General features: G+C 42.8%; 1 protein-coding gene across 2 annotated transcripts; it reads right to left on the reverse strand.

Annotated features, from left to right (window-relative positions):
• Positions 1–1,829: 1,829 nt before the first annotated feature.
• LOC139407906 (zinc finger protein 513-like) lies at positions 1,830–12,403 on the reverse strand. 2 transcript variants are annotated; one of them, XM_071151783.1, is made up of 5 exons: positions 12,191–12,403; positions 11,494–11,630; positions 7,331–7,468; positions 3,028–3,696; positions 1,830–2,843 (listed from the first exon to the last, which is right to left on the reverse strand). In XM_071151783.1, the coding sequence occupies exons 1-5, from the start codon at positions 12,199–12,201 to the stop codon at positions 1,990–1,992; spliced, it is 1,809 nt and encodes a 602-aa protein (XP_071007884.1). In that variant the 5' UTR covers positions 12,202–12,403; the 3' UTR covers positions 1,830–1,989. The 2 variants fall into 2 exon arrangements, with proteins under 2 accessions (XP_071007884.1, XP_071007885.1); XM_071151784.1 differs by having other exon boundaries at positions 1,990–2,843; positions 3,028–3,693.
• Positions 12,404–18,243: the final 5,840 nt, after the last annotated feature.

Genomic DNA, 18,243 nt, shown 5'->3' on the forward strand with positions numbered 1-18,243 from the left:
CCTAAGTGGACAGTTTGATTTCACAGAAGTGTGATTGACTTGGAGTTACATTGTGTTGTTTAAGTGTTCCCTTTATTTTTTTGAGCAGTGTATAATATATATATATATATATATATATACACACACACACACACACACACACACACACACAGTATGTGGACACTCCTTCAAATTAGTGGATTCGGCTTTGTCAGCCACAAAAAAATCAAGCACTCAGCCATGCAATCTCCATAGACAAACCGTGGCCGAGCTCAGTGACTTTCAACGTCACAGAATGCCACCTTTCCAACAAGTCAGTTCATCAAATTTCTGCCCCGCTAGAGCTGCTCCGGTCTACTGTAAGTGCTGTTATTGTGAAGCAGAAACGTCTAGGAGCAACAACGGCTCAGCCGCAAAGTGGTAGGCCACACAAGCTCACAGAACAGGACCGCAGAGTGCTGAAGCTCTTTAAAAAAATTGTCTGTCCTCGGTTGCAACACTCACTACCAATGGAAGCAAGACCCCGCAGCAATGTTCCGACATCTAGTGGAAAGCCTTCCCAGTAGAGTGGAGGCTGTTATAGCAGCAATGTTCCAACATCTAGTGGAAAGCCTTCCCAGAAGTGTGGAGGTTGTTATAGCAACAATATTCCAACATCTAGTGGAAAGCCTTCCCAGGAGAGTAGAGGCTGTTATAGCAGCAATGTTCCAACATCTAGTGGAAAGCCTTCCCAGGAGAGTAGAGGCTGTTATAGCAGCAATGTTCCAACATCTAGTGGAAAGTCTTCCCAGAAGAGTGGAGGCTGTTATAGCAGCAATGTTCCAACATCTAGTGGAAAGCCTTCCCAGAAGAGTGGAGGCTGTTACAGCAGTAAAGGGGGAGGGGACCAACTCCATATTAATGCCCATGATTTGGGAATGGGATGTTCGACGATCAGGTGTCCACATACGTTTGGTCATGTAGTGTATCCAAGTGAATATGTCTGGCTGTTTATCAAAGTTCTCTGGCTAACTCGTTGATTCTACTTTATAGTATACCCCTCTGGTCCCAGATCGGTTTGTGCAGTCTTGCCAACGCCTATGGTCATTGACAGCAGTTGGTCAGCAAGAGATCTGGTATCAGGCTAAGTCCATACACTCTCCGTCCGAGGGCCTTTCTCAACGAGGCCAGCTTCAGGAGTCAGATGTTTTGGAACGTAGCAGATAGAAATACCCTGAATAGAGCAGACATTAAATTGTTCTACATAGAAATATGCTATCTGAACGTTCCAAAACGCTGTGTCCTGCTGAACACGCCCCTAGGTTGTAATGGAGATATAAGGGGTTGAGGAGGAGAGCAGGGAGGAGCTATGGAAGATGAAGTGGACAGTAGAGAGTTTGGAATTGTAGACTAGACTGGTACAGATGTAGGATCTTAATTTGATTACTTTTGTCGCTGACAATTTTCCAAGCAAACTTGTAGTTCACGAGTTTATTTTTTATAGCTTCTAAAAAGTTTAATTTCCACTTTGAAATTTCAGAATTGATTTTCCCTGAATAAAAATCAACCCCTACAAAAAATGTCCATGAATTATAATCCACATTTCCTGCTGTAGCAAAACTGGTTCAAATGAAGGTCCTACATCTGTAAGAAGAGGTCAACTAGTGGTTGTAAGCCATAATGTGCAATGATGTTTGGAGGAGCTGTAGGGCACAGTTGGTGTGTGTAAGAAAACAGCATATGGTGGAGAATGCAGCGTTTTGGGCTTTAGGGGGAATGTTAAAGTAGTCCATTTGTCTGGCAACAACAACAATCTAAATAGCTTCCTCCATCCAACTCTTGTGTCCAAAGGCATAAAAAACATAAGAATAATCACAATCATTTTATATTTTTGCATGATTCTCCATAGCAACCGCAGAAGATCTTTGACAAAATAACAAAAACAATCTAGGATTTATCTTTTATTTACATGTTAAATGTCCCAGCTCTTCTCTTTATCTGAGCAAATACTGCATCACCAACTCTCCTTCTTTACTCTGGTTGTCCCACCTCCCTCTCTTCCTCCTCATGGGCACCTGGCATCTGAACTTTGACCCATCCGTCGGTGGCGAGGCCATGTTTCTTCTGGTGTCGTTTGTAGTTGTCCCAGTGTCCCGTGGTGTAGCCACACTGCTGGCACTTATAAGGCTTCTCTCCCGTGTGTCTCAGCATGTGTCTCTTCAGATTCATACTCTGGTTACAGCTGTAGCTACACACTGCGCACTGGAACGGCTTGGCGCCCGAGTGGACCCGCTGGTGACGTTTTAAGTTAGCCAGGTTCCCGCAGGCGTAGTCACACAGGTGGCACTTGTACGGCTTCTCGCCCGTGTGCACGCGGTGATGGCGTTTCAGGTTGTCGAAGTGGGCGGAGGCGTAGTCGCACTGAGGGCACTTGTACGGCTTCTCTCCGCTGTGCGTCTTCATGTGTCGCGCCAGGTGGTTGGGGTAGTGGGTGAGGAAGGGACAGGCACTGCAGGTGTAGACCTTGTCCCCACGCTCTCCGGGGCTGTTGGGGCCAGACGAGTCCTTGTTCAGCATGTCCAGGGTGCACTTGGCACAGATCTGGGTGGTGGAGCCGTCCTCGTCCTCCATGGGGATACCACAGAGACGACAGGTGAAGAGGAAGGGGAGAGGAGGGAGCGAATCTCTGTCCTCGGACTTCACTCCCACCACAGTCCCAACCCTACCCCCGGACTCAGCCCCAGGTCCACAGCCAGGCACCTCCAGAAGTCTTGAGGGATGATGCTCAGGGAGTTCTGGTGGTGGTACCCTCAGTCCATCAGAGCATGGCAGGTAGTCTCTGTTATGGCCCCCTACATGGAGGTTCAGGTCAGGCCTTAGGGCTTCTGGAACGAGATCAGACGTGAGAGAAACAAGCAAGTTCAAAAAAAAAAAAAAAAATATATATATATATATATATATATATATAAAAACAGACAATATACACGAACACATCTTTAAACAATTCCAGGCCTGAATCTTTAGTTCACGTTTTTTCAAATTAAATTAAATGGAAAGCCTTGACATTACCTTCAGCTGGCACATTAGGCTCCTCCTCCCGCTGCCTCTTCAGACCAGAGGGACCAATAGGAGGTCCACTAGCAGGTTTGACTGCTTCCTGTCCCACCACATGCATCCTCTGATGCCTTTTCAGGTTGCCTAGGGAACTGCAGGCGAAGGAGCAGGAGTCACAGCTGTATGGTTTCTCCCCAGTGTGAATCCTCAGGTGTCTCTGCAGGTTGACCAGCTGGGCCGAGGCGTAGGTACACAGGGGACAACGGTACGGCTTCTCCCCGTTGTGAGTCTTCATGTGCCTCTTGACGTGATTGGCATAGCGTGAGGAGAACCCACACAACTGGCAGGAGTGGCGCTTGGAGGAAGGACCGTCGTCGCCCACTATGAAGTTATCGTCCGTTCCATCAGCGCCGTCCATCCCGCCTCCGTCCCCTTCCTCGCTATCGTCCGCTTGTGATCGCGAACCGGAGCGAAAGCCTCTGAATTCCCCCCTTTCTCCCTTGCAGCAGCGGTGACAGTAGGGTCCCACTAGGTCCAGACCACAGCCCCGGCAGGACAGGTAGGGAGGCTCGTGGTCGGGCTGGGACTCAGGGCCCTGCTCCTGGTCACACTGCCCAGCCATACTGAGACTGCTGAAGGCACAACTCTCCTCATCACCCAGAGGGTACACAGAGATCTCAGCTGCTACAGGAGGAGAAAACAGCATTATGAGGAACAGGCCAAACAATAGGAACACCTTCCTCATATTAGAGTTGCATCCCCCCTCAATTTGTCAGAACATGGACTCTACAAGTTGTGGAAGAGGGAGGGTGGGAGAGAGGGGTGAAGGGTGGGATGGGGGAAGGATGGGTGGAGCTAGAGATGGGAATTTGGCATTTGACTGGTTGAGCACTCGCCTGAAAAACATTTCTCATTTATCTTAAATGCCAACAGATCGCATTTTTTAAACCTTTGAAAATAATTTCCCCATATACACACACACACAATAATATAAATATATATATAAATAGAAAAGCTAGTGCCATTTAACATTAATTTATTCAGCCCTCCCGAGGTCTAAGGCACTGCAACGCAGCTTAAGGCATTACATGGCTCATCGAGACCGAGGGTGTACAGTCTGAACGCAGTTGAGTGAAAGACACACGGAGTAGATGGGGGGGAATTTTGGGAGAAGAACGGTGTGATGCTTGGTTTCTTTTTTTGTTGTTGTTGTGTCCCCACAAAAAAGGAGATCACTAGAGTCAATTAAGTAAATTAACATCGATCTTCAAGATAATTTTACTTGCCCATTCAGGGCAACCCACAAAGCACATTCCACCAAATAGTTTTATAGTATTTGGAAAAAAATGACAGCCTTTGAAATTCATTCCAGTACTCATACTCATGGCCACCCCTGAAAGGAGAGAAGGCATCAGTCTAAAACCCAACCAGGTTAACATGAAGGTGCTGCAGATAAGGCATAGCCTCAAGCCCTTGACCCCAGTCAGTCTGTTTTGGTGGTCTCTGGCACATCTCAAATGGGTCTGAATTCAGCAGTAACTTTTGGACCTCCATGACATGATGCTATCATGGACCGTGGATCTTGATTTAAAAACAAAAAAAACTACTTTTTAAATTGAGAAGTAAAACTGGAAAAGGAAATTCACGAGTACCTATGGCTACTCCACCCATGCTCGACCAAGGTTTTCCCAGCACACAGTACCTATGGCTACTCCACCCATGCTCGACCAAGGTTTTCCCTGCACACAGTACCTATGGCTACTCCACCCATGCTCGACCAAGGTTTTCCCAGCACACAGTACCTATGGCTACTCCACCCATGCTCTACCAAGGTTTTCCCAGCACACAGTACCTATGGCTACTCCACCAAGGTTTTCCCAGCACACAGTACCTATGGCTACTCCACCCATGCTCGACCAAGGTTTTCCCAGCACACAGTACCTATGGCTACTCCACCCATGCTCGACCAAGGTTTTCCCTGCACACAGTACCTATGGCTACTCCACCCATGCTCGACCAAGGTTTTCCCAGCACACAGTACCTATGGCTACTCCACCCATGCTCTACCAAGGTTTTCCCAGCACACAGTACCTATGGCTACTCCACCAAGGTTTTCCCAGCACACAGTACCTATGGCTACTCCACCCATGCTCGACCAAGGTTTTCCCAGCACACAGTACCTATGGCTACTCCACCCATGCTCGACCAAGGTTTGCCCTGCACACAGTACCTATGGCTACTCCACCCATGCTCGACCAAGGTTTTCCCAGCACACAGTACCTATGGCTACTCCACCCATGCTCTACCAAGGTTTTCCCAGCACACAGTACCTATGGCTACTCCACCAAGGTTTTCCCAGCACACAGTACCTATGGCTACTCCACCCATGCTCGACCAAGGTTTTCCCAGCACACAGTACCTATGGCTACTCCACCCATGCTCGACCAAGGTTTTCCCTGCACACAGTACCTATGGCTACTCCACCCATGCTCGACCAAGGTTTTCCCTGCACACAGTACCTATGGCTACTCCACCCATGCTCGACCAAGGTTTTCCCTGCACACAGTACCTATGGCTACTCCACCCATGCTCGACCAAGGTTTTCCCTGCACACAGTACCTATGGCTACTCCACCCATGCTCGACCAAGGTTTTCCCAGCACACAGTACCTATGGCTACTCCACCCATGCTCGACCAAGGTTTTCCCAGCACACAGTACCTATGGCTACTCCACCCATGCTCGACCAAGGTTTTCCCTGCACACAGTACCTATGGCTACTCCACCCATGCTCGACCAAGGTTTTCCCAGCACACAGTACCTATGGCTACTCCACCCATGCTCGACCAAGGTTTTCCCTGCACACAGTACCTATGGCTACTCCACCAAGGTTTTCCCAGCACACAGTACCTATGGCTACTCCACCAAGGTTTTCCCAGCACACAGTACCTATGGCTACTCCACCCATGCTCTACCAAGGTTTTCCCAGCACACAGTTTTGACGTACTGCAGTAGCTATGTTGGTCTATTGTACTCCCAACAATGTGTAGGCAGGTTGCTTAGGAGTCAAACCTTCTCACATAGCTGTTTGTCAGCTCCACGTGAGCCAGCTTGACAAATTTCTTAGCGTCTCAAAATGACAGTGGTGCCTGAAAGAGAAGTTGTAAACATTTATCGTTGTAAACATTTGTACCGTCTTCCTTGAGAGTTTGGGAGCTGCTCTCTCCACTGACTAGTACGCGTTGTCATACTCCCTGCCCCTTGAGCTGGTTTGCGTGCCGGTGTATGTGTCGGGAAAGGGAGGGTGGTGTCAAATACTATACAGGAAAGAGAATGGTCAAAATATCCCCTCTGGTAGGCAAACTCAGGACCTTTAAATCCCAGGTGAGCTACGAACCCTGTTACGGAAAATGGATAATAATGACAATAAGAAAATGTCATTGAGAAGGGAGGGAGCGTACTGAATTGATACATAAGGGTTAGAATTTGCTCTCTGGATCTTTTAACAGCAACATTCTGGCGTGTGCATGTATTATAAATTAACAGCATGGCAGTATTCCCAGAGCTGGCTATAACAGCAGCCAAGGAGGTTAGCCAACTTTATGTTTGTGCTCTAATTACACAGATGACTTCAGCCATATGAAAACCCTTCCGTCATTTTACTTCTCATCCAACTGGTGTTTGCTTGCTAGCTACAGCTGCTAGCGAGCAGCGAGCCGTCCGCTAGCGAGCAGCGAGCCACTACTGTTGCAAAGCAACTGAATTGCACCGGTTTTACAACTCAGATTCTTCTGAAATGCTACAAAGAAAATGTAGCACATTGTTGTTGTTTTTTTTTTAATTGGGCAGAAATGTGCTGTAAACTGTACATTTAATCTTAACCGTGTACAAACGTACTCAGTCCAAATGGATCTAAATCCAATTGTCAGATCAAATCAAGTTTTATTTCAGACATGGAATATTTACGACACAAACATGATATAAAAAAAGAGTAGTTCAGGACGGGTCATGACGAGAGGCGGGGAGTATGCAGTGTACCTCCAAGTTGATTGGCCAATTGTCATCGACTTTGGTGTCAGTATGGTGGGTAGGGATATTATTTTAAATTTAACATTGGTAGTTTCAACCAATGCATACCGGTTTGACAGGACTATAAAAGCACCACCATATAAGTGCTAAACTGATTCCAGATCGGTAGCAATCTCCTCAGAGACACTTTATAAATTCGGGCCCAGGTCTCCCTCCCTCAGAGATTTGACCTAATTGTGACTAAGCTGGTCAAATAAAACTTGAATAAATAAAATTTAAAGAAGTACCAACCTGAGTACTTGTCGTCCAGGCCTAGGATCTTGTCATGGTCGGCGTCACAAAACTCAAGGTCGTGTCCCAGAAGGAAATCTGCCTCCAAGGTGAGGATTCCTGGAGCTACAATGGTCACTACACCATCTTCAGAATCCACTGCAACACAGAGAAACAACTCCATCTAACATATGCTATCGATAACTAAACAAAAATATAAAAAAACATGGGGAAAAGTGTTGCTCCCATCTACCATGAGCAGAGATAAATATATGTATTGTGATTTGTGCTCTTTTATCTCATTGTGTGCATAACATTTGTTTACATCCCTGTTAGTGGGCATTTAATATTTTGCCAAGATAAATCGATCCACCTGACAGGTGTGGCATATCAAGAAGCTGATTAAAACGGCATGCTCATTACACAGGTGCCCATCAGGAAGTCCAGGACCCAGTTGCACGGGGTGGGGTTCAGAACCAGGTTCCCAAGCTTTATGAGCTTGGAGGGTACTATGGTGTTGAATGCTGAGCTGTAGTCATTGAACAGCATTCTTACATGGGTATTCCTCTTGTCCTGATGGGACAGGGCAGTGTGCAGTGTAATGGCATCGTCTGTGGATCTGTTGGGGCGGTATGCAAAATTGGATGGGGGTCTAAGGTGTCAGGCAAGATGGAGGTAAAATGATCCTTAACTTGATGTTAGCCATTTCATATGAGTCAAGCCATGTTTTTCTAGCCTGAAATGACAGAAATTCAAACTTGTCAAAGTTCATGTAAAAAAAAAAACGAAAAAACACCATGGATATACACAGCTATGAATATCCAGCAGTCAATGACACCAGCTGCCTGTAGTTTTCAGTCTGCCACAGAGATCTTCCGAGTTAACTCTGCTGCCCTCTAGTGGAGAATGTGATGCATGACAGTACATGACTGAACACATCTGGTTTGTTCTCAAATGGCACCTACTCCCTAGGCAAGTAGATTCAGCTGCGGGACGGTTTTTGTCTGGGCATAATTATAATTTGTACACTACAAATTGACTACAGCTAAACTCCAAAATTAGATTGTTATGGCTTTATTCGTGGGAATACTTAAGTGAACAGATTTCCTACATAAAACACATTTGTAGCTGAATTCCTTGAGATCCTAATCTGACCCTATGCACAGAGTGTACAAAACATTAAGAACACCTTCCTAATCTTGAGTGGGACCCCGTTATGCCCTCAGAAACAGAATCAATGTGTCAGTTATGGACTCCACAAGGTGTTCAAAGCGTTCTACAGGGACGCTGGCCCATGTTGACTCCAACACTTCCCACAGTTGTGTCAAACTGGCTGGATGTTGACCCATTCTTTGATACACACGGGAAACTGTTGAATGTGGAAAAACCCATCAGCGTTGCATTTCTTGGCACACTCAAACCGGTGCGCCTGGCACTTACTACCCTGCCCCGTTCAAAGAAACTTCAATATTTTGTCTTGCCCATTCACCACCTGAATGGCACACATACACAATGCATGTCTCAATTGTCTCGAGGCTTAAAATAAAAAAATCTCCTCCCCTTCATCTACATGGACTGAAGTGATAATTTTGTACATGTATTAAAACTGCAAGTTTGGCCAATTCCAGTCCCCTTGTTTAGAGGGTCCGGGGGCCTCCCTGGGATAGTTGTTATATAGAAGGATCTACATTATTATTCTACAGTGAAGACATCAAAACTATGAAATAACACATATGGAATCGTGTACTGTAGTAACCAAGAAAGTGTTAAACAAATTAAATATATTTTAGATTTGAGATTCTTCAAATAGCCACTCTTTGCCTTGATGACAGCTTCGCACACTCTTGGCATTCTCTCAACCAGCTTCACCTGGAATGCTTTTCCAACAGTCTTGAAGGAATTCCCATATATTCTGAGCACGTGTTGGCTTCTTTTCCTTCACTCTGCTGTCAACCTCATCCCAAACCATCTCAATTGGGTTGAGGTCAGGTGATTGTGGACTCCAGGTCATCTGATACAGCACTCAGCACTCCTTCTTGGTCAAATATCCCTTGCACAGCCTGGAGGTGTGATGGGTCATTGTCCTGTTAAAAAACACATGATAGTCCCACTAAGGCCAAATCAGATTGGATGTCGTATCGCTGCAGAATGCTGTGGTAGCCATGCTGGTTAAGTGTGCCTTGAATTCTAAAACGATCCCTGACAATGTCACCAAGAAAGCATCCCCACACCGTCACACCTCCTCCTCCATGCTTCACGGTGGGAACCAGACATGCAGAGATCATCCGTTCACCTACTCTGCGTCTCAAAGACACAGCGGTTGGAAACAAAAATAGCACATTTGGACTCCAGACCAAAAGGACAGATTTCCACGGGTCTAATGTCCATTGCTCGTGTTTCTTGGCCTAAACAAGTCTCTTATTGATTTCCTTTAGTAGTGGTTTCTTTGCAGCAATTCGACCATGAAGGCCTGATTCACTCAGTATCCTCTGAACAGTTGATGTGTCTGTTACTTGAACTCTGAAGCATGTATTTTTGCTGCAATCGGAGGTGCTGGTAACGCTAATGAACTTATCCTCTGCAGCAGAGGTAACTCTGGGTCATCCTTTCCTGTGGAGGTCCTCACGAGAGCCAGTTTCAGCACTTGAATAAACTTTCAAAGTTGTTGACCATTTCCAGATTGACTGACCTTCATGTCTTAAAGTAATGGTGGACTGTCGTTTCTCTTTACTTATTTGAGCTGTTCTTTCCATAATATGGACTTGGCCCTATTTGGTAAAATACCATCTTCTGTATTCCTTGTCACAACACAACTGATTGGCTCAAACACATTAAGAAGGAAAGAAATTCCACAAATGAGCTTTTAACAAGGCACACCAGTTAATTGGAATGCATTCCAGGTGACTACCTCATGAAGCTGGTTGAGTGAATGCCAAAAGTGTGCAAAGCTGTCCTCAAGGCAAAGGGTGTCTACTTGGAAGAATTTAAAATAAATTTAGATTTGTTTAACACTTTTTTTGGTTACTACATGATTCCATATGTGTTATTTAATCATTTTGATGTCTTCACTATTATTCTAAAATGTAAAAAAATAGTAAAAAAGTAACAAAAAACCCTTGAATGAGAAGGTGTGTCCAAACATTTGACTGGTACTGCATGTCAGACATGCTTTTAAGTTATGTACCCAGTAGGTCTCCTGGCACTAGCCTTAACTATCCCAAAGACTAGGACCAAGAAGCATGGGGAGGCAGGCTTTAGTTACTATGCTCCCTGCCTCTGGAATAGCCTGCCAGAGAACCTGAGGGAGGCTGAAACTGTTCGACATATTGAAAAGATATCTTAAAAACACACATTTTAGCTTTGCTTTTCCTCAGGAGGCTTGTGTGTCATTCAGTTTTTATTGTTATGCTTTTTTTTATATATTTTAATCCTCTTATGTTTGTGTAGTAACTATTTCAGCCTTTATTTTCATAGATTTGATTAGTTTTCCCCTTTGAAATCACATTCGGTTGCATTCCATGTATGAAATGTGCTGTATAAATAAAGCTTAACCTGATGACATAGCCTATGGGAAATGACATGTATAAGCTATCTGATAACATTCAAGTCATTTCCTGTCGGCTATTAGCTTCATCTAACGATGGTTTCTTATCATTTTTTGGACATCATCTGTTCCTCAAAGATTATCACGTGAAAACAATTGTTTAACCATTGCCAGGTTCTCCAGTCAAATGCCTATTGGAGTAGGATGGTTTTCATCACAAAGTATGTCCATTTCACCATGTTGGATAACATTACCACATCAGTTTACACCTTACAAAACATTCCAGTAAATGAATTATGTTGTGAATGAATGAATGCTGTTGTTCCTGTATTTCAAAATGTGACTATCAGGTAGTCAGTCGGTGTACACAGACAGGACGCAATGTAAAACGACATTAACAATGGCAATATAATGCTTGTTTCCGCATACAGAAATGGGAGCGACCGTCCCTGTTCTATACAGGACCAATTCATATAACTGTTGGCCTGATATCCAGACCTGTTTTTTTTTTTTTTTCTCCTAACATTCCACTTTTTTTTGGTATTCTTTGTCATATGCTAAACATGACCTATGTTTAGAATGATACATCGCCTGGGTACAAGTCTGTTTGTGCTATAAGAATGAAAGTTTGATCCCTTACACTTGACAGATTGAGGATTCTGTTGTTTTCTTCTTGGCATCTTCCGGGCAGCCTCTCTCTTTTGAAACCTCTTCTGGAACACCTCGGGCACTATCAGCTCATGCTGCTTTCCAGGAAACGGTGCTTCTCCAGTAATTCTAGACACAGATAAAAAACATTTTTAAAAGATTGATAAATATCAATCAGATATGCCAAAGCATTTAAGCAATTCAGGCACAAATGAACCTAGCTACATCTCTACATAGCTCGGGTAAAGGCACAGCTAACTAGCTAGCAACTGCGTGACACAGACCTAGGTAACAGCTGTACATCCATGATTAAAATGCCTTGTTAACATTAGAGATAACCATAGCAAGCCATTTGGCTGAGTAAAGGGATGCGGTCAGATCAAATTGCTCTGTCCGGTGGATGTTGTTGCAGCTTGCTCAAGGCCCTTAATGATTCTTTGTAGACAGCTAACTATCTAATTATGTTAACTATCTAGCTAATAATGTTAGCATCAATGACTACACGTAACGTTACCAGGCTAATTTGACTGAAAGGCTACTGTTTCAAATTGAAGTGCAGTTTGTTATAAAAAAATAAAAAAGTATACTTGCTAGTTAATGACAAGATGTAGACAACGATTAAGATCCGTAACCTTAGCTATAGAAAAAAAAAACAAGTATGACTAACGTTAGTTATCAAGCTAACTTACCTAAATATCATAAATAAACCTCTCGTCTGTAGCCGTTTTCATCCAGTAACTCAACGCTCCATGTAAACGTTCATAAACGAGATCTAAATGACTGTGTCGAGATATCCGCCATTTTTTTATGTGCAGCTGCGACAAAGAAAGACAATTAATGGTGTTTTTCATAACTTAATTGATTTTTTGATTTCCATTGTATACATTCTCTTCCGCTGTCACACGTGTTTCCGCATCCGAAATACATTTCCGGTCGACTGTTTCGTGGTACATGTAGTTTTATTTTATTGCCTTTCTGTTAAAAAAAATAGTTTCAGCCATTTGCAGCCTATTTAAATGGACATTTCATTAATTATGTCCATAAAATGTAATGTGTGTTGTAAAAAGTTACTCGTTTCCTCACTACGAGAAAATACAAGCATTTGTGTATCTCACCTGAGTCTTTCTTTTTCCCAACGCAGTTAAGCCAAAACTACAGCCATTACTCAGAGGGGCGTTCTACTACTCTCCCATTGACTAGCTAACGTTGTCTCACTCACAGGCGATCAGCGCAGAGACAGTAGCATTCCAAGGTAAGTATGGAAAGTGTAATTTAACAATTAACTGCCTCCCGTATTGCAGGCATATTATTATCATGTTTGGTAACATTTGCCCATGTGTTTATTTTTAGAGTTTTAATTAGTTGTAAAAATGTCTCAGAACTACCGGGGTAAAGACAGTTTCAAGTTGGATATTCGACGGATATTCGCGCTTTCAAACCACTTGAGCCACAGACTCCAAATAAGTGTCATGATGTTGGAAAAATTGCACACAACATTGCACATGTCTTATTTTTTTATGATTCGGACATTCCACAAACATGTGGAAATGTGAGCAGCATTTTGTATTCATAGATGAATTAGTTAGGGAGTGTAAACAAAGTACAAACTTTTTTCTACATTCGAATTTCAATAGCTCCTTGGTCATGGGACCTTGACTCAAACAAGGTTCAGAATGTCCACTGACTACCCTTCTATATTGCACACCCTTTGATTTGTTCATTTTCATCTCACACGTTTTACAATAATTTTTTAATTTTTTACATTTCAATAGCTCCTTGGTCATGTGACCTACTGAACTCAAACACACTTCAGAATGTCCACGGACTAGCCTTATAGTGCACACTCTTGTTTTGTGTCCTGTAAAATCACACACATAACATACATGTTTCATTGTTTGACATTTAAATAGCTCCTTGGTCATGTCAATTAGACACCTAAAAAGCGTGCAGGGGATATACACCCATATTGCAGAACCTCTTCATGTATCTTCTATATTGTTGTACATTATTATTAGTTTGCCAATTAGGGGGTTAAGTCCAGTGTTGTGTTTACCCTTTTCTTTAATATTTATCTATAATAATTGGTAGTTCTAAGTACTTATTTTCACTTCTTTTTTTCACACAGTATTTAACAGCGGTACACAATAGGACAGATAATATTTCCTTTCATCGTTAATATCAACCATAAAGGAAAAGGGCAAAGTACGAGAGTCATGTTATTAATTGTCCAAAGCAGGGATGGAGATATATATATATATATATATATTTATCAATACACATATACTGAACAGGGATGGAGAGTGAGCTAGTGAGGTAGGCTGCAGTGGATTTGCTGGACAATACAGTATACTGAACATGTAACCACAGTAATGGTGGCCAGTAAATCAATGAATAAAAATGTAATATTGACAAATTAAAAAAAAACTGTAGACCTTTAATCTTTTACAAAATGTCGACGGACACTTAACTTCAAATAAGTACGAAACATTTCACAGTGTTAACTTTCTCTTTATCCCTGGTTGATGTACATGTCAGAGCCTCTTCAGTGTGGATGGGGTATAGCATACATTTTAAACAACAAAGACTGCACTTCCAGTTTGTGTTCTTCACTCTGAACTCTTGTCTTCATTCCTAGGCACAGTGTAACAGTATAAGTTTAAACCGTCCCCTCGCCCATACCCGGGTGCGAACCAGGGACTCTCTGCACACATCAACAACAGTCACCCACGAAGCATCGTTACCGATCGCTCCACAAAAGCCACCGTTGCCATGCAAACCATCCAATCAAAACAAAGTGTAACATGTTATAAATCATATCAAATATCAACGCAGTATGACGAATTAGCCATCCATTGTGTTATATCATAAATTGTCTTACATGCCGTCACGGTTGACAAAAGATTATACACATGTTAAATAAAGTTACTAACCCAGTCAGTCTTTGGGCCACATCCAGGTTCTTTATCAGTGGCACACATGAAGCAGTTGTTGGCTTTGTTGAACTCTGAAATCATAGGCCTGAACTGAACATATGGCTGTCCCACACAACTACATAAAAATAAAGAATTGACATTTAAATGTCATTACATACCAGACATTTTTAGTGTATCCTCAGCTATTTCTTTTCACTGTTGCTCCATGTGTTTTTGTGAAGGTTCTATATCAATTTGGGAAGGGGATGTTCTGTGCAACTTCCTTGGCCATCTACACCAAAAAATAGAGTTCTTGACCTAATTGTCACATGACAGCTAACCATTCGTTATTGAAAACATAACTATCAAACCTGCATTACAAAGACCCCGCAGCTGAAGGTGTCCTGCTGCATGGTGGGAGTTATTTCCCCTCCTTTCCACTTTATGTCCACCCAGTCGTCTTTTCCATGGCAGGACCTTCTCATTTTGAAGTATTCTCTTTTTTTTAATTGTAAACATAATGGAATTCTGATTAGTTTATAGGCAAATGAATACACAGGCCAAAACTGTATGCTGATTTCCTTATTGCTATAATCTAGTTGAGGTAATTTCCTTTATGCCCCATTCTACACACAGCCTAAATTATAGGCACTGAGCCATTTACAGGAGAATATTAAAAGTAGCATATAGGATCCAACCCTATCACAAAGTGAATAAATGTAGAGCGTTTAGACTTTTTTTTAGAAAAAAATATTAAGTGACAGTTTCATCAGTTAAGTGCTTAAAAAAAGTCGCATCACAACGATCACAGATGACCGTGCTCATCAAGTCTATAACAATAGAAAATGAATTGTAAGCGTTAACGTGTGTTCGTTTTAAATCACATCTGAATATGTCAGTTGTTGAACATAATACTTCTATTTGCAATAATTCATGATGTATGCAGTTGAGGAATATTCCATGTACCAACACTGCATGTAGGATGGACATAAGACATTCCCACATACAGTATACACACATCCATAGAGGCATTTTTCAGCTATGATTTTACCAGTCAGAATCCAGAATGGATATGACAATGGGGCCAGCACAGGATGTACTACACCCTTACAACAATCTACTTTTTGATCATCTTGACTTCTTCTTATCTGGTAAACTGCTACTGTTTTTTTGCATTGACCCATTGTCTTCTAACTGTCCAAGAATAGGATCCAAAGTGTTTGGAAATATTTGTTCCCGTGAATACAAAGGAGGATGTCTCTCCTCATACCTCTGGCAGACTGTGTAAAACCTTTATGATGGGGCCGGCAATGGAGTTCCCATTGACTAATCACCACGGAGACCAATCAGGAGAGATGGAGTTCCCATTGACTAATCACCACGGAGACCAATCAGGAGAGATGGAGTTCCCATTGACTAATCACCACGGAGACCAATTAGGAGAGATGGAGTTCCCATTGACTAAGCACCACGGAGACCAATCAGGAGAGATGGAGTTCCCATTGACTAATCACCACGGAGACCAATCGGGAGAGATGGAGTTCCCATTGACTAATCACCACGGAGACCAATCAGGAGAGATGGAGTTCCCATTGACTAAGCACCACAGAGACCAATCAGGAGAGAATACATGCAGGTCAATGGTGCCAATTGAAAGTCAAGGGGTGTGTTTGTGCCTTTTGGATTACTCTCTCTTTACAGAGAACCCCTGTGGTTCAAGTCAGGAGCTTCCCTTCCCCTTTCAGTCTGCTCTGCACATGTCTGAAAGTGACAGAGCCAGCAGCCAAGAGAGTTTTTCCACATTGTCCTAAAAAATTATTACACTTGTGAATATATGTAAAATACTAATAGGTATTAGATCCAGTACAATGGAGTAACTATAGTAGTCAGTGGACATTCTGAATCTTGTTTGAAGTCAGTATGACAAAAGAGTATGACAAAGTATGACCAAGGAGTATGACCAAGTATGACCAAGGAGCTATTGAAATTAGAATGTTTGAAAAACGCATGTAAAATCATGTGAGATGAAAATGGACAAACTAAAGGGTGTGCAATGTGTGTCTATGCCATCGGGTTAGCTACAACCAGGATTGAACATTTTAGGAGTAATGGTTAAAGAGCTATTGAAATGTGAAAATGTCATTTGTCACTATGTCACCAACAACAGTTGGTGGAAGTAAGGAAAACTACAGGTGAATATCCTACCTGAAACTGGCTTTACGTCCTATGCTTATTTATAATTTCTCAAATATTTATTAGCTAATCATTCAATCGAAATACGCTATGCTACAGCCATTGGATCTGTCTTTGAGCGTTAAGAGACGTTAATGGCTAGTTCTGCCCACGACATTATGTTATTATATTTTTCAATCTTGAAATACAAGGGTAAATGGTATTAATCAGTGACCGAAAGTCACTTCCGGATGTAACGGATGTGAAACGGCTAGCTTAGTTAGCGTGGGCGCTAAATAGCGTTTCAATCAGTGACGTCACTGCAGAAGGTCCCTGGTTCGCGCCCGGGTATGGGCGAGGGGACGGTCTAAAACTTATACTGTTACACGGACATGGAGAACGCTCAAAGCGTTGTAGAACGTCTCTGAATAACGGGGCGTGGTTTTGGCTTAACTGCGTTGGGAAAAAGAAGGCGCATCTCGCGTCACCTGTAGAAACGTACCATCTACATTTCCTGGTTGTAAGCAAACCACAATATCCAGAATGAACAGCGATTTCAAGACGTAGTACCGCCAGTCGATTGGAACCACGTAAGAATAAAAAATTCAGCCTCGACCACGCACACAAATTGGTGAATATCATTTTTTTCCCCATATTGACCTCCATTGTAAAATAGGAAACTAAAACAGAAATAACAAAACATGCATGTAGCCAAGTCAATTTACATGTAGCCAAGTCAAACCAGCTAAGACATTTTCCCAGCACATATCAAAGCTGCAGACTAAAGTTAAATCTAGACTTGGATTCCTCTATCGTAATCGCTCCTCTTTCACCCCAGCCGCCAAACTAACCCTGATTCAGATGACCATCCTACCCATGTTAGATTACGGAGACGTAATTTTTAGATCGGCAGGTAAGGGGGTTATCGAGCGGCTAGAGGTTCTTTACCATTCGGCCATCAGATTTGCCCCAATGCTCCTTATAGGACACATCACTGCACTCTATACTCCTCTGTAAACTGGCCATCTCTGTATACCCGTCGCAAGACCAATTTGTTGATGCTTATTTATAAAAACCCTCTTAGGCCTCACTCCCCCTTATCTGAGATACCTACTGCAGCCCTCATCCTCCACATACAACACCCGTTCTGCCGGTCACATTCTGTTAAAGGTCCCCAAAGCACACACATCCCTGGTTCGCTCGTCTTTTCAGTTTGCTGCAGCTAGCGACTGGAACGATCTGCAACAAACACTCAGACTGGACAGTTCAAAGACTCCATCATGGACTCTTACTGACAGTTGTGGCTGCTTTGTGTGATGTATTGTTGTCTCTACCGTCTTGCCCTTTGTGCTGTTGTCTGGGCCCAATAATGTGTGTACCCGTTTTATGCTGCTACCATGTTGTCATGCTGTGCTGTTTTAGGTCAATCTTTATGTAGTGTTGCCTCGCTTGTCGTGATGTGTGTTTTGTCCTATATTTGTATTGTTATTTTTAATCCCATCACCCGTCCCCACAGGAAGCCTTTTGGTAAACTGTCATTGTAAATAAGAATTTGTTCATAACTGACTTGCCTAGTTAAATAATATATATATTTTTAAACTTGTGTAGTACAGTCCGTTTAATTTCACTCACTACTTGTAGCTGTATAGTCCGTTTCT

Source organism: Oncorhynchus clarkii, chromosome 4 (genome assembly GCF_045791955.1).
Source record: "Oncorhynchus clarkii lewisi isolate Uvic-CL-2024 chromosome 4, UVic_Ocla_1.0, whole genome shotgun sequence".
Lineage (NCBI taxonomy): Eukaryota > Metazoa > Chordata > Actinopteri > Salmoniformes > Salmonidae > Oncorhynchus > Oncorhynchus clarkii.